Genomic DNA, 16,114 nt, shown 5'->3' on the forward strand with positions numbered 1-16,114 from the left:
GGGTAAAACATTTTAAATTCAACGTAGCCTGACATCATTTGAATTCCAATGGACTAAATCATTTGAGCAGAACAGCCTCAAAAGTTGCTCTTTGGTGACATCAGGTGGTCAGGATGCGCAAGGACACTTGGTTGCAATGAGGGAATTCCCTGGGGCTCTAAAAGTGATGAACATGACTTTTGAATGAACTTTTAGTGCTCTGGAGGTACATAAACTTCACTTCTTTGTTATAGCCTTAAAAATTTAGCTCCTAAATTACACGGCATGATATACTGAATTAAAAGCTATTTACATATTTCCTCCTCAGATGAGAAAGATGATTCAACTTTAAATTAAATGTTTTGCAATTGTCTATTAAAAATGTCAGTGATTTTATCTGCTAGATCTATGTATCTAATAACCTAGACTAATAATTGGAGGAATTGAAAGTGGAAGAATATATCCCTTACATTGATCGCAATGAGCAATTGGAGAAATCTCTGGAGGAGCTTGAATTTAAATGTCTATTTTAAGCCCCGAATGATGATCTCATTGACGGTTCTCTCTTAAACGCTCCAATTTACAGGTTGATTCCCAGTAGGGATCAGTTTTAGTGTCCCAAAGCCTTAATCAATAGGCTAACACCACCTCCTTGTCTTAGTAACATTATGTTACTAACATCTCAGGCGTGGGCGTAGAATACATGGGGGATGCGGGGGACATGTCCCTCTCATTTTCAATTAAACCAAAGTTCGACCCCCACACTTTTTTACAGGGAATATGTTTCATACAGCAAATGTCTAAATGTGTAAATGCAAAATTCACTGGTCAATTGTGTAATTAATTAAATAAAAATATTGTAATCATTTGACAGCCTTAAAAATATATCTTATATTTTTATGTTCATCTTGCACTAGTCATTCTGCCTTCTTCCTTTTCTTCTTTCTCCTATTTTCATTAAATTCATATTATTTTCAACTAGATTCTGTTTATAAAATGTTATTGTTTTTATCATAGAACATTCCATAGAACATTATATATTTTTTGGATAATTTATGCATAAAAGTGAAGATAGACATTCTTGATGAGATTAGATTAATTTGCCTATACAGTAAATGGCAGCATGTTAATATCTATTTGTAGAAGTAAATGTACTCATTTCCCATACCTCTATCTAATATATCTGACCCATTTCTCATCTGTTCTGTTCTGTAGAGCACATCCCCACAGGACACCTCAGGCATATATAAAAATGTAATTGATTTTTATATCTATCTTTTTTCATTACTTTCTCTAGAGACACTTCCAGACTTTCTGTTTTTAGTCTTTATAGTATGGCATGCGCCAGATATACTGTAAGGTATCAAAATGATTTGAGATGGCATGTTCCTTGTTTTTGTCTTTCCATGTAAAATCCTTTCAAAACAGCCATGTTTTATACTCCTAGTATATGTAATATCTCCTTTGCTCTGATTTTACGATGATTGCACCATTTCCCGGAATGGTGCTTGGGTGTCTTTTGCACTAGAAGTGAAAGTGCAGCACACACTGACCCTGGTTACCCTGCAGCACTAATCTTCTATTCTCTCATTTACTCTTTCTATAGTCAGTCATTAGACCATCATCCTCTTTTTGGCTTGGTACAGTGTAACCCCCACCACCCCTTCTTTTAGAAAAAAGGAGTCATAAATCTCTGTTGAATAATTGAAAGGGGTTGAAATTGAGAGGCTCTAGAGTTTCGACTGGTTATTGTTCCTGGTTGAGGTTGCTGAATGGTAGTAAAAAGTGAACTCTTCATGCACAGTACCCATCACCTGTCAGCCTCTGTTCAGCCAAGGCATGGTCCACTGCTGCATCATCAAACACAAACACACACACACATGTTCTGAGTTAAGGCCACTTGGTAGGAGGATGCCACGACAGAAACTCATCGCCTCAGAAAGTGACGGTAAATATGATGATTATTGCTTTCTATTTGTGGATTTATCTCTTTATTTTTTTCCCCAACTTTCGTTACTTTGATGTGTTTATTATTGTATCTTCTTCAATGTCAGTTTAATTAATAATTATATCAATAATAATTCAAATGTATTATTATTATTATTATTATCATCATTATTATTTGACCTTGTTTGTAAGTACAAGAAGCTTATCCACTTTTATATTACTTTTATATATGGCTCTATATTTATAAATCTGTTAATGATTGTGTGAATTTGATAAACGAATTTTAATTGGTTATTCACTTGAAAGGGAATTTATGCCATATGCCTAAATGGAAATGTAGATTTTCTAAACAATAATAATAACAATAATTACCTAATCATACTGTATATTTCAGATGTGTTCAATGCCAAGGTGGTCATGCAGCAAATATAAATGAAACTTTTTTGAGTGTGTATGTGCTTTGACCATTGCTTAAACTGTTTTACCCTTTGACCTCTGTTAGAGGACAGATTACACTGACACTAAAGATGAAAAGCACCATTGTGTCTATTGTACAACACAACTAAGCATGTCATGACCCGGTCAGCACCGGTCTGGTTACACTGTGGATGCTAAACAGCTGCTGGGAACCTTTTATATCTGACCTTTCAGGACTTCACTATGTAGTATGTGACCATTTTATGACTATAATTGTGGTTTTGTTTGCCCTTACAGTTAGCATTGAGGTGGATGAAGGTAGGTTGTAATGTTTTGCCAACTGGTATTTAAATGGTAACAATGGTAGCTGATGAATAATATGGATGTTAATGTGGATTTTAACCTAATTTAAATTAATATTAAAAAAAAATGTGTTTACAATTTATATGTATAAGGGAAATGTATACACTTTTTTATTACACTATAAAATAAGCGAATATATATAAATGTACTATTTGTAAGGTGCTGTAACTTGTTAAAATTTCATTTCTTAATTTGAGCTTTTGTAGATTGTCATGCATGTGAAAATTTAATTTTTTAAAGTACAAATATTCCATGTCCCTAATAATACAGTATGTTAGAACATTATAGGACATATTGTATGTTTTTATATGTATTTACATACTGTATATTAGGGAGTGGTGGTGTAGTGGGCTAAACCACATAACTGGTAATCATAAGGTCGCTGGTTCAAACCCCACAGTCACCACCATTGTGTCCTTGAGCAAGACACTTAACTCCAGGTTGCTCCGGGGGGATTGTCCCTGAAATAAGTGCACTGTAAGTCGCTTTGGATAAAAGCGTCTGCCAAATGCATAAATGTAAATAAATGTATATTCTAAAGTAGTTTTAGAAGTATTTCACACTGCAGAACAATGCTTGACATGTCAACTACTTATATCTAAGTATTTTTGTAGGGAAAAACAATGAGTTCAGCCTTTACTATGTGGAGGTGGAGGACAATTCAGAGGGAGAGAAGAAGCAGATGACACGAGAGGGCAAAAGGAGGAGAGAGAAAAATGGCAAGGTCAGCAGGAGGAGAGCTTCAGAAACGAGATCAGCCAATAGAAGAACTGAGAAGCATGAAAAACACCAAAAAACTGTGAAAGAGAGAAAAGAGAGTGAGAAACATGGAAAACGGCACAGAAAAAAGGAAGAAGATGTTGAGGAGGTTGAGGAAGAATGCAGCAAAGAGAAAAAGAACATTAAAAATGAAAGAACCAAGACACTAAAACAGGAGGATGAGATGGAGAAGGAAGTGAAAAAGACAAAGAAACATGTTAAAAAGGAGGATGAGAATGAAAATCATGGGAAGACAAAACTGAAGGATTGTCATGACGTGCCCTTGAAGGAGAAGGAAAAGAAAAAGAATAGAAAGAAACCTGAGACTACGTATGTTTTTACTAACTTTAGTTGTCTCTGTAATGAATTCCTCCTTTTTTTCTTCCATTATCAAACATTTCGAAAAACATATAGAAACAGACACCCTTTAAGTAACCAGAATTGTTTTAAGTTGAGTTGAATGAACTTGTCTCTTTTAATTTACAGGAACATAAATTTAATTGAAACTGGGCAGGGGATTTCAATTTCCCAGCATGCTTTGCATGAGTCTCGACAGGGAGAATAAATGTTAAAATTAAGTGAACTTGTCGAATCCAGTAATGTACATTTCTGACACTGACCTGCATCCATTTCATCCCCAGCTCAGAGTCTGAGTCTAAATCGGAGTCTGAATCTGACTCTGATTCAGAGTCAAAGGATGATAAGGACAAAGAGGTAGTAGGAGTTTTGGGGTCTCTGACTCCAGAAGAGCTGGAAAAGTTAAAAGAAGCAGTAGACGACAAAAAAAAGCTCATCGCCACTCTGAGAGGAAAGCCCTGGCCAATGAGGAAAAAACTAGTTATTCTTAAGTACGTTCAGTCACTGATGTTTTAGCACATACACCTCAGCCTTCAAAATGGCAGTATTACAAAATGTTGTTTTGTCTTAGAGAGTCACAAGAGTTTGTGGAGAAATATGAAGGTGCTCTGGGGAAGGGCAAAGGCAGGAAACTCTATGCCTACAAGGTCATGATGATGAAGGTGGGAGTCATTATGAAAGTGATGAAGCTAAATAGCTCCCTCTACAGCTTCAGAGAGGCCATAATTTTTCTTTATTGCTCTGATTGTCAGAAATTGATGAAGTTTCAGCGTGACTTTGAGAACTTCAAGACTGCTTGCATCCCATGGGAGATGAAGATAAAGGAAATAGAAAGTGTGACCTCAGTCATTTTGAACTTCTTTCTTTCTCCTACTGGTTTCTCCAAATAGTTTTATTCTAACTCCTTTTTCATGTTCTTATAGGTCATTTTGGCTCATCAGTTGCATCCTACTTCATATTTTTGAGGTGGATGTATGGCATCAATATGATTCTATTTGGACTGACGTTTGGGCTAGTGATGGTTCCAGAGGTGAAAAATAAATTGGATCCAGCATAGTTTTAAATAACATTCAAAATGAATAATGCAATACCACATGTACAATTTTCCCTTTATCATGATCTTATTTTTCTTCAAGACAAACAATGAGATACAATAATCATTTTGCTTTCTTTTTCACTTTCCAGGCTCTGATGGGGAAACCATATGGCAGTATAACCAGGAAGACAGTGCCTAGAGAGGAAGAGGCCAGTGCCATGAATTTTGCAGTCTTATGGGACTTTGGGGTGAAGCCTCTATATATGAGCAAACATATAGTATATACCTTTTATACAGTACATCATTGATTACATCGGTACATAATTAGTTAAGACAACGTTTTTCCCCCCAGGGCTATGCAAAGTACTCTGTACTCTTCTATGGTTATTACAACAACCAGCGGGCAATTGGGTGGCTCAAGTTTCGCATGCCCCTATCATACTTTCTGGTTGGGGTGGGCACAGTGGCTTATAGCTACATGGTGGTAATCAGGACGTGAGTAATGACAGTCTATTGTAAAGCGACATGTTTAACCTTGATAGTCTTCATGTCCATATCATAAACATTAATATATAGGGGAGACCAGGGCTGGTTATCACACTTTATTACTCCAGAGAATATTGTTTTCCATTATTTTTCAAAAAATGGCCCCATTGACTCCCATTGTAAGTGCCTTACTGTAATTGTTTGTTTTTTTAAAGAAAATAAGGGACAAGTGAAATTAAATTTTGTAGTAATCAACATTATGCCACAAATGCTGTCCTTTGTGCTTAACCTGTACTGAAACAAGAATATTCCTTTAAATATTTCCACCGTTTTTGTCCAGGAAAAAGATACAGTTCATTGAACACCTGTTGACATTTTGTGTCAACATGCACCAACATCAGGACATGTTGTCTCACTTTATGGGATAAGTTGTCACAATGGAACCTGTCATTAATTGTGCATTGGGAGACACACGTTTCCCCATCGACCCATCAAATCAACATCTTCACCTCTTTTAAATTATAGGCTTTTCAAAATTTGTAAAACAATTGTGAGGCACAAAATGATTCATAAAACATTTTCAGATATTGTTGACTTTTGTATGACAAATTGCATGTTATGCTCCTCATTTTGAAAGTCACTTGATATAAAAATGTCTGCTAAATTACTAAATGTAAATGTAAACTTTCATTCAAAACCTCTACAAGAGAAAACACTTATTTGCACAATTAGACTTTTGACTCCAATTATCGTTACTGAGATACATCACTTGTTACAACGACCCTGTGTGAAACTAGCCCTAGTCTCCTCTAATGAGTGTGTCCATGTGCACCTTTTGGCCATTTAGAGAAAAACATTTCTGAGTTGGTTTCCTCACTGATACCCAACAGTATGGCACGCAATGCCAATGAAGAAGGTGGCGGAGACGACACCAGTTTTAATTTCAGTTGGAAGACGTTTACTAGCTGGGACTACCTCATTGGAAATCCTGAGACAGCAGACAACAAGTTTGCTTCCATCACCACAAGCTTCAAGGTGTGTTTTTCTCTGACAGTGGCTTCAATCTAGCCTCTCCTCGCCTTATTATAAATTCAGCACTTTAACAGGAGGCCATTGTGGAGGAGCAAGAAAGCAGAAAAGATGACAACATTCACCTGACAAGATTCCTTAGAGTGCTGGCCAACTTCCTGGTGCTGTGCTGTCTGGCGGGGAGCGGGTACTTGATCTACTTTGTGGTGCGCAGGTCTCAGAAATTTGCTCTGCAGGGACTGGAGAACTACGGATGGTGGGAGAGGAATGAGGTTAGAAGTTATGTAACACTGGTATAAATGGTGTAAGTTGAGTATAACAAAACATAGATATTTACTTTATGCTTAGAGTATATACAGTATATATTATTTTAGATTTAGATTTTATAAATGTATTTATAGTTCCATGAATTTTCTTAGGCTGGAAATCACCATTTTAAAATTCCTTGAATTTTCCAATCTACAGGAACCCTGTTTTTGTGTGTGTACATATCCGCAGGTGAACATGGTGATGTCACTGTTAGGAATGTTCTGTCCGATGCTGTTCGATGTAATAAGCACTTTAGAGAACTATCATCCACGCATTGCCCTTCAGTGGCAGCTGGGCCGCATCTTCGCCCTCTTCCTGGGGAACCTCTATACATTCATCATCGCTCTCATGGATGCCATCCAACTAAAGGTACAGCTGTCATTTAACACAAGACTAAAATGCTCAGAATTCCTTCTTCAGTCTTTGTGAATTACAGAGTGGTAATGATTTCTATCATTCTACAGCAGCTTTGTCAAAAGCTTCTCTTGGGCCATCTAATCTGTGCCAAATAAATTAAGGTAATTTCTCCTACTAATTCTGACATCACTGTGTTGCATACTGTGTTTTGAAGAGGGCAGAGGAAGAGATTGTGAAGAGGAATATGACAATCTGGCAGGCTAATCTTTACAATGGGACTGTCCCAGACAACTCAACTGCTTCACCAATCACAGTGCACCCTGCTGATGTTCCCAGAGGGCCTTGTTGGGAGACAATGGTGGGACAGGTACAGACGATGTTTGGTTAATTACTATTTCAATTTATTTGTATAATGCTTTTAACAATACAAATCCTTCCAAATCAGCTTTACAAAGAATAAAATAGTCCCTAATAAACCCAGGCTAGTAAGCAAGCCAAAAGCATCAGCAGCAAGGAAAGACCTCCTAAGATGTTTAGGAAAGATTAGGAAGAAACCTTGGAAAGTACCGAAAACAAAAGGGGGAGCCCACCTACACAGGCTGGCATGCTTGAAGAAAAAATGGTATGCTTTGTATTAAAGCTGTAGTGTTATTTAATTTCTGCATCATTAGTAGCACCAGACAGAATTGTAAAAACAACTGTTTCAAAACATTCTTTCAAAACATTGAAATGTCTTTCATGGTATGGACAAACAGGTAGTCTTGCTCCAAATTGACACCATTTGATTAGCCAATAATGCAGTGTTGGGTCGCTCAAATAGAGTAATTTGATAGTGCCACAGTGTTTACACTTACAGGAAATTAACCTACAATGGCTTAATAATAGCCTCTGCACTTTAAGATGTAAAAGAAGAATGTATTGAAATAATTACAGACAGCCACTTAAACTACTCTGTGGTGTGGGTAGAGTTACTATTAATAAACTGTTCAGGCTTGAACAAATTAAAACTAGGTCTTTGTCTCATTATTGTATAGGAATACTAAAGAGTATGAACATCATGTGCATAGATATATTATGATGCACACCAAAAAATAGCACAAATTTGAGTCATGGGCAGTGGTTTCACGTGTTTGAAATGAGATTTCTTAACTTAAATTTACTATGTAATTTCAACACAAACACTAAATTGGGTAAACCCAACAAAAATAGATGTGCCAATGTAACTCAAATAAATCCCTTTTATTTCTTTATGTACTAACAAGTGAAAAACAATGTTAGCATGCTAAATATGTGCTGGTTGTAAGCACTATAGAGTGTAGTGCTGTGCAGATACCATGCCATGGTTAACACAGCAATTGCTCAATGAAGCAAGCAATCAATATCATGTGTGACATGTACCTGTCCTCATCGATTCGCTTAAGCTCCACTCCTCACCATAATGGTAACCCCAAAAACTCCAACATTATAGAAACTCTTCTAAATTTATATTAATCTTGCTCAAACCCCCCCATAAAATAACACTTAAGATTAACATTTACCTGCCTATTGCGTTCAATGCAAAGCATGCTGCGAAATAGAAATCTCCTGCCAGTTTCATCAATGCTACATTAACACCAGATAAGTATTCATATAGTCCCAACTCAAATGGATTAAGAAAACTTCCATCTTACAAATTTAAATGGATAGAATTCAATGAAATCAAGATCTGACAGAATGTTCTAGAATTATCTAACTTTAGTTAATTTTCATTATGTAAATTGAAAAAGCAGCAATAATTCCTTAGTGTTGCATTGCGTCAAATCATTAGAGATTAGATAACTGTTAAACTCATATACCTCCATGTCTACAGGAGTTTGTGCGTCTCATCATTTCTGATACAATGACAACTTACATTACTCTTCTGATTGGGGATTTCTTCCGTGCTGTACTGGTGCGTTTCCTGAACAACTGTTGGTGTTGGGATCTGGAGTATGGCTTTGTGAGTATCTGCAAAGCATACAGTCTCTGGTAGCAGGAATTCCCTCTCATTCCTTACTGTAGTGTGCATTCTTGATTAGCCATCCTATTCAGAGTTTGATGTCAGTGGGAATGTTCTGGGGCTGATCTTCAACCAGGGGATGATCTGGTAAGAAATGTTTCATATTAGAAGGCATGTTGTCTTCCTTTCAGAATAAAGTACAGTAGGTAGGTTTTACCATTACATTTTCACCATATCTTTGTCAATGCAAGTGTGTTTGTTTTAGGATGGGGGCGTTCTATGCTCCGTGTCTTCCAGCATTAAATCTGCTACGGCTGCACGTGTCCATGTACCTGCAGTGCTGGGCGGTGATGTGCTGTAATGTGCCCCAAGAACGGGTCTTCAAAGCTTCAGGCTCCAATAACTTTTACATGGCCATGCTGCTGGTCATCCTCTTCCTTTCTACCCTGCCTGCGATATACACCATTGTCTCCATCCCCCCCTCATTTGACTGCGGACCCTTCAGGTTCTGAGAGAAAGAGTCTGAATTACAGAGAAGCTTGGGGATTAGGGGTCCTGTCTAGCATAAGAACAATCTGAAATTATATACAGAACTAAGTACTTTAAAGGGATAGTTCACCAAATTTTTTTAATTCTCTCATCATTTACTCACCCTCATGCCATCCCAGATGTGTATGACTTTCTTTCTTCTGCTGAACACAACTTAAGATTTTAGAAGAATATATCAGCACACTAGGTCCTTAGAATACAAGTGGATGGTGCCCAGAACTTTCAGGATCTAAAAATTACATAAAGGCTGCATATAGTTAATCCATCAGACTCCAAAATGAATTCTCACCCAGAATGTTCACATCATCTAAGAAGACATATAGTATGTTAAACCACTGGAGTCATATGGATTGATTTTATTCTGCCTTTATGTAATTGTTGTAGCTTAAAATGTCTGGTCACCATTCACTTGCATTGTATGGACCTACAAAGCTGAGATGTTCTCCTAAAAATCTTCGTTTGTGTTCAGCAGAAGAAAGAAAGTCATACACATCTGGCATGGCATGAGGGTGAGTAAATGGTGAGAGAATTTTAATTTATGGTTTAATTATCCTTTTAATCTAGCATTAAATAAAATTTTCAGAGGATGCAAAATGGTTGATGCACATCACTCTGTAGGAGGTTTTAATGGAACATGTTGGAGGAAAAGAATCAGATTACTAACTTGAGAGTAGTTGGACCTGGTACCTGTATTTCTCTCACACAAAAAAGCTCATGAACAAGCCTGTGAAAAGATACAGTAATTGAAGGGATTGCAAAAGTGCCACGGCAAGTCATGTAATGGTTTATCTTTACCACTAGATGTCAGCAGAGAGCAAGTAGAACAAAAATCTCGCATCCTTTTACTCTTTCACAGAAATTTCAACAATGATAAACTGTAGAAATAAATAAAGCAATAAAACATTTACACTCATCATTTGCTTATCTTTTACTATTCCTGCAGTGGGAAAACCCGAATGTTTGATGTGATTCAGGAAACTCTGGAGTCAGACTTTCCTCCATGGTTCGGGAAAGTGTTCAGTTATGCCTCGAACCCCGGACTGGTACTGTCTTTCCTTCTGCTCTTGGTGTAAGTGTGTCTTAGTGCTTCCTCGTGAGCTATCCATTTATGAATATACATGAATGTACTTACTAATCTTTTTCTATAATTTTAGTCTTGCAATATATTATCTGCAGTCCACTTCTAAAACATACAAACGGGTAAACATGGAGCTGAAAAAGAAACTTCAAACAGTAAGTTGGGTATTACAAATGTCAAACGTTAAAAGAACAGTTAACCCCAAAACAGAACTTCTGTCACATTTTCTAACCCTCATCTTGTTTCAAATTTGTATGACTTTCTTCCCTGGACCCCAAAAGGAGATGTTAGGCAGAATGTTAGCCTCAGTCCCCATTCACTTTCATTATATCTTTTTCCATACAATGAAAATGAATAGTGACTGAGGCTAACATGCTGCCTAACATCTCCTTTTGTGTTCTAAAGAAGAATGAAAGTCACACAGGTTCGGAATAACATGAGGGCGAGTAAATTATGTCAATTTTTGGGTGAACTATCCTAAAAGGTGTCTATGAGCAGATGACATAATGTAAACTCTCCTCAAGGTGGAAGCATCAACCTTGGCTTAAAAACAACTCTTTAATAAAAAGTGTGTTCAAGGTTCTATGTATTTATTTCACATGTATTCACTTTACAATAATATGTATTTCAACTAAATCCAATTTATTACATTTTAACAGTATATGGTTAATTTATAATCATGTTTTCTAAATTATATTATATTGTATTTACAGCAAAATGAAGAAAACAAGAAGAAGAATAAACTTGCAGCCTTGAAGGCAGCCAGTGATTTGGTGCAGGCAAGGAATGCAGGAGAACAACGCAGCAACACTACCTCTGATTTGGGTGAGAGCATAGAGAACAGGTCACAGCTTCTATCAGTCAAGACACTAGAAAGGGACTTTGAACAAATGCAGGAAATCCTTACATAATGTTTTAATAGTTAATATGCTGTTTGGACAACAATTGGCCACAGTCTAATAAAAACATGCCTTTAAATATCTATCAAACTAATTCTGAGACACTGATTAAGTCTGCTAACACCAGTCTGTCCCTGCCAGCTTATTATCGAAATTTGTTTATTCCCTCTGTCTATGTCTTTTTTCTACAAATCCCCCTTCTCAGGAATGACTGAAGAGAACAGTAGCTTAAATGAGACAGGGCATCACAGACAGGCTGGGCAGAATGGTCGCTTTATTCACCCATCACAGGGTCAGCATGCTCAAGGCATCTCCTCTAGCCACACAAATACAAGACCGCATGAATCCCGAGGCCACACATTATCTGGACATCTTCCAGGACACCCACAGCAACCACAGAGAAACTCTCACTCAAACCGAAGATAAATACCATAGCTTTCCTATGCAATTTCCGTTCAGATTTTCTTTAGACAGTTGTCTAATTGTAGGGCTATAGCAGTAGATGTAAATATTAGAGCCTCCTGCTGTTTGTACTGTTTGTTGGATGCAAAACATTAGGCATGTATATGACCATTTTTCTTTCTTGCTGATATTGTAATACAATGTAAATCCTATGCCCAGGTCCACATTGCCCTACTTGTCATGCATGTCTCAATGAGGCTCAAGGGCTCAGTGGTTATGTCCATTTAGATTGATAGAACTCTTATCTCTGTGAAAGAGAAATTACTGTTCTTGTTACACATAGGCCAATCTAGGGCCAAACTTTTTCTTGATTTGTATCATTTGTTTCATACTTTGATGCATGTTTTATATATATATTGCCTTAGACAGGTTTAAAAATGTTTGCTCGATTGATTTGCCAAATGTAGCTTATAGAAATTAAAATGAGCTACACATAAATTAGAATTTGTTTGAATATTATGCATGTTTTTCTGAGAGTCAAGCTTTCACATTCTCTCACCAACAGAATACCTCAAGTCAAGTCAAGTGGTTTTTATTGTCGTTTCAACCATATACAGTTAGTACAGTACACAGCAAAACGAGACAACGTTCCTCCAGGACCATGGTGCTACATAAAACAACACAGGACAAACCCAGAACCACATGAGACTACACAGACTAAATAACATACCTATATAAAGTGCATGTGCAAACGTGTGCAAAAAGTACGGGACAGTACAATAAATTATTAACAATGAACAGGACAATAGACACAGTGAGAGACCAGTACACAGTAGTGCAAAAGATGACAGTTTCTAAAAATGCCAAATGTAAACATAACATACTATGAGATAGTGTTCTATGCACATAGCAGTTATTAAGGTAGTAGCCAGTTCTAAAGTGACAAAATTAAAGTGCAACTCAGGACATGTGTGTGTCAAACTCTGAGTATTGAGGAGTCTGATGGCTTGGGGGAAGAAGCAGTTACACAGTCTGGCCTTGAGGGCCTGAATGCTCCAGACGGCAGGAGGGTGAAGAGTTTGTGTGCTGGTTGCTTTGCCGATGCAGTGTTTTTTGTAAATGTCTTTGATGGAGGGAAGAGAGACCCCAATGATCTTCTCAGCTGTCCTCACTATCCTCTGCAGGGCTTTACGAAACGGTGCAAGTCCCAAACCAGGCAGTGATGCAGCTGCTCAGGATGCTCTCAATAGTCCCTCTATAGAATGTAGTGAGGATGGGGGGTGGGAGATGTGCTTTCCTCAGCCTTCGAAGAAAGTAGAGACGCTGCTGGGCTTTCTTGGTAATAGAGCTGGTGTAGATGGACCAGGTGAGGTTCTCCGCCAGGTGAACACCAATGAATTTGGTGCTCTTGACAATCTCCACAGAGGAGCCGTCGATGTTCACTCTGTGCTCTCCTAAAGTCAACAACCATCTCTTTTGTTTTGTTGACATTCAGAGACAGGTTGTTGGCTCTACACCAGTCCGTTAGCCGCTGCACCTGCACCCTCCAGCATGGAGAAAGCATTTCTACACAGCATTCTGGGGATATATTACAGAAACATCGTACTGTAACTCTGGAATCTTATTGTCTGAGCTTAACCTTGGATTTAAAGGGATAGTTCATGCAAAAATGTCAATTCTGTCATCATTTACTCTAAACCTGTTTGACTTTCCTTCTTCCACAGAACACAAAAGGAGATGTTATGCAGTCTGTTAGCCTCAGTCACCATTCACTTTCATTGCAACTCTTATTTATACAATAAAAGTGAGGGGTTTGGAACAACCTGAGTGTGAGGTAATGATGACAACATTTTCATTTTTGGGTGAACTAACTCTTTAAGACAGGAAATTTCTGTTACAGTGTATGGCCCAAGCCCCAATAAGAAAGGTTAAGAAGCTACAAAATGCATAATTTATTCCGATTAACACTTTTATTGATTCAGACAAATAAAACAGAAACGAAAACATATATACACCGAATCAACTTTTAACCCCCATTTTTCCCTTTCCCCCTCCCAATCCCCAACCCCACCCTGAGCCTCAACAAATATCCCACAACACACAAAAAAAATAAAAAAAATATATATATAAAAATAAAACACACACACACACACACACACACACACACACATGTTGTGTTTCCATGTTTTATGGGGACTTTCCATAGACATAATGGTTTTTATACTGTACAAACTTTATATTCTATCCCCTAAACCTAACCCTACCCCTAAACCTAACCCTCACAGAAAACTTTCTGCATTTTTACATTTTCAAAAAACATAATGTAGTATGATTTATAAGCTGTTTTCCTCATGGGGACCGACAAAATGTCCCCACAAGGTCAAACATTTCGGGTTTTACTATCCTTATGGGGACATTTGGTCCCCACAAAGTGATAAATACACGCACACACACACACACACACACACACACACACACATATAAAACTACACATCTCTCACCATTTCCCCTCCCCGAGAGCCTTCCAAAAATGCCAAATAGGTGCCCCATTTTTTTATTAGTTTCCCTGCCTTCTGTATGAAATTTCTTTGAATGCCACCACCCTGCCATAAAAAAATGCATCATTTACCCCCCACCCCCCCTTAATCGTCTGTAGTAGATAGCCCATCATATTACATATCCTCTGCATTTAATTGTTTACCTGTTCTCAAATTCATAAAACTTGATCTTCATCAGCATGTCTGGAGGCCCACAATATATTCATGCACTGTACTGTATTCTCAAATCTGCTCTCAGCAATAGCGGTGTCTAGTGTCTCGATCACTGATTATTTTCGGCAGTAAAGATGCATGTGGCTCACTTGTCATTCCACAAAGCTCACAATTCTGTTTGGGGTTTTGCCATGTACCATTTATGTGAGGGCATTTGTTTCAAACCCACTAGAAGATTATTAGAACATTGAAAATATAATTTGAGTGTCTCTTAGGATGGAGCAGATGTCTTACAATTCTAAGAATGTTATGGTATCCTGGTTTCAGTTACACAAAATCTTGACAGATATTTATTAGAGAATTGGCTCATAAGTTTCATTAACATTGCAAATGGGTATTCATAATTTATGGGCACACTTCATTAAGTATTTATAGTAGACATTGGAGATTTTGTTTATTTGTCCATTTAGGGAGCCATAGTTAATTGAAGCTACTGCTCTGTTTGAATTCAATTTTAAAGGCCTGATTCTGCCGAAATGTCAAGAATGCCATTAATTGATTATGTCATATAAAAGTATTGATTCATAATTTCATTAATTAAATCAATACTTTTAATAGCTAATCTTTTTGCATTTACGATGTACCTTCTTGTGAACCTGAAAGAGGTAAACTTGCTGCCGCCACAAAGAAACTTGTTTAATTTGGTGGACATCTGATCTGTGTGAATGTAGTTGTTACTGGATGTTAGTAGTAGATCTCTTGTACATAATTAACACAAATCGATTTATGGCATTCGAGTGTTGTGTCAGAACAAGAAGGTTAGTGCCCTACGATGTTCCTGCAATTTCTGATGACATCGTGCCTAACCATTTAAACACAATAGATGAAAATGAATTTGACAAATAGATTAAATATTTGTATTATTGAAGATAAGTACAGATATAACTCCATGGCTCAATCCTATATGCTTGCTAAACAGATTAGCTCTTCTGCTAAGGTCCAACATGAAATTATTAAGCATTTAATGATTACTAACTATGTAAAAATGTACTAAACTTCAATAAAGAATGATTTGATCAGCATTACATATTATTTTACAGTCAAATTCTCACTAAATTATTTAGGGGTTATATTGTATCCACATTTAAGTTTACATAGCCCTATTTCAAGAAACATCATTTAGATTTTACATATGCGATTAGAGCTCTTCAGTTAGCCCTGCAATTATTGAAAATTTTGGTAACACTTTACAACAAGGTTCCATTTAACATCAGTTAACAGCATTGGTCCAACTTTATAATATATGTGTTTAACTACTATGCGCTAAAATTAAAATACATACAATGCAATGTACTTATTTAGTAACTACATATTGTTCTACACAATTTTCACAAGTTTCACGTTTGCAGCTACTGAGGTTTAGGTACAGGTAGGTTTAGGGTTAGAGTTAGGGATAAG

The 16,114-nt window shown here is 37.1% G+C and overlaps 1 protein-coding gene across 1 annotated transcript; it reads left to right on the forward strand.

Moving 5' to 3' along the window:
• The first annotated feature begins 1,751 nt into the window (after positions 1-1,751).
• On the forward strand, positions 1,752-11,969 carry tmc1 (transmembrane channel-like 1). The gene is given in 21 exon segments (XM_052099813.1): positions 1,752-1,796; positions 1,798-1,927; positions 2,641-2,661; positions 3,321-3,795; positions 4,107-4,313; positions 4,394-4,484; positions 4,575-4,656; positions 4,746-4,852; positions 5,008-5,106; positions 5,211-5,353; positions 6,235-6,379; positions 6,451-6,645; positions 6,872-7,051; positions 7,254-7,406; positions 8,889-9,017; positions 9,097-9,164; positions 9,283-9,522; positions 10,510-10,635; positions 10,721-10,799; positions 11,358-11,504; positions 11,841-11,969. Coding segments are annotated over 21 exon segments (2,991 nt in total).
• The last annotated feature ends 4,145 nt before the right edge of the window (positions 11,970-16,114 follow it).

Source organism: Xyrauchen texanus, chromosome 3 (assembly GCF_025860055.1).
Source record: "Xyrauchen texanus isolate HMW12.3.18 chromosome 3, RBS_HiC_50CHRs, whole genome shotgun sequence".
NCBI classification, from domain to species: Eukaryota; Metazoa; Chordata; class Actinopteri; order Cypriniformes; family Catostomidae; genus Xyrauchen; species Xyrauchen texanus.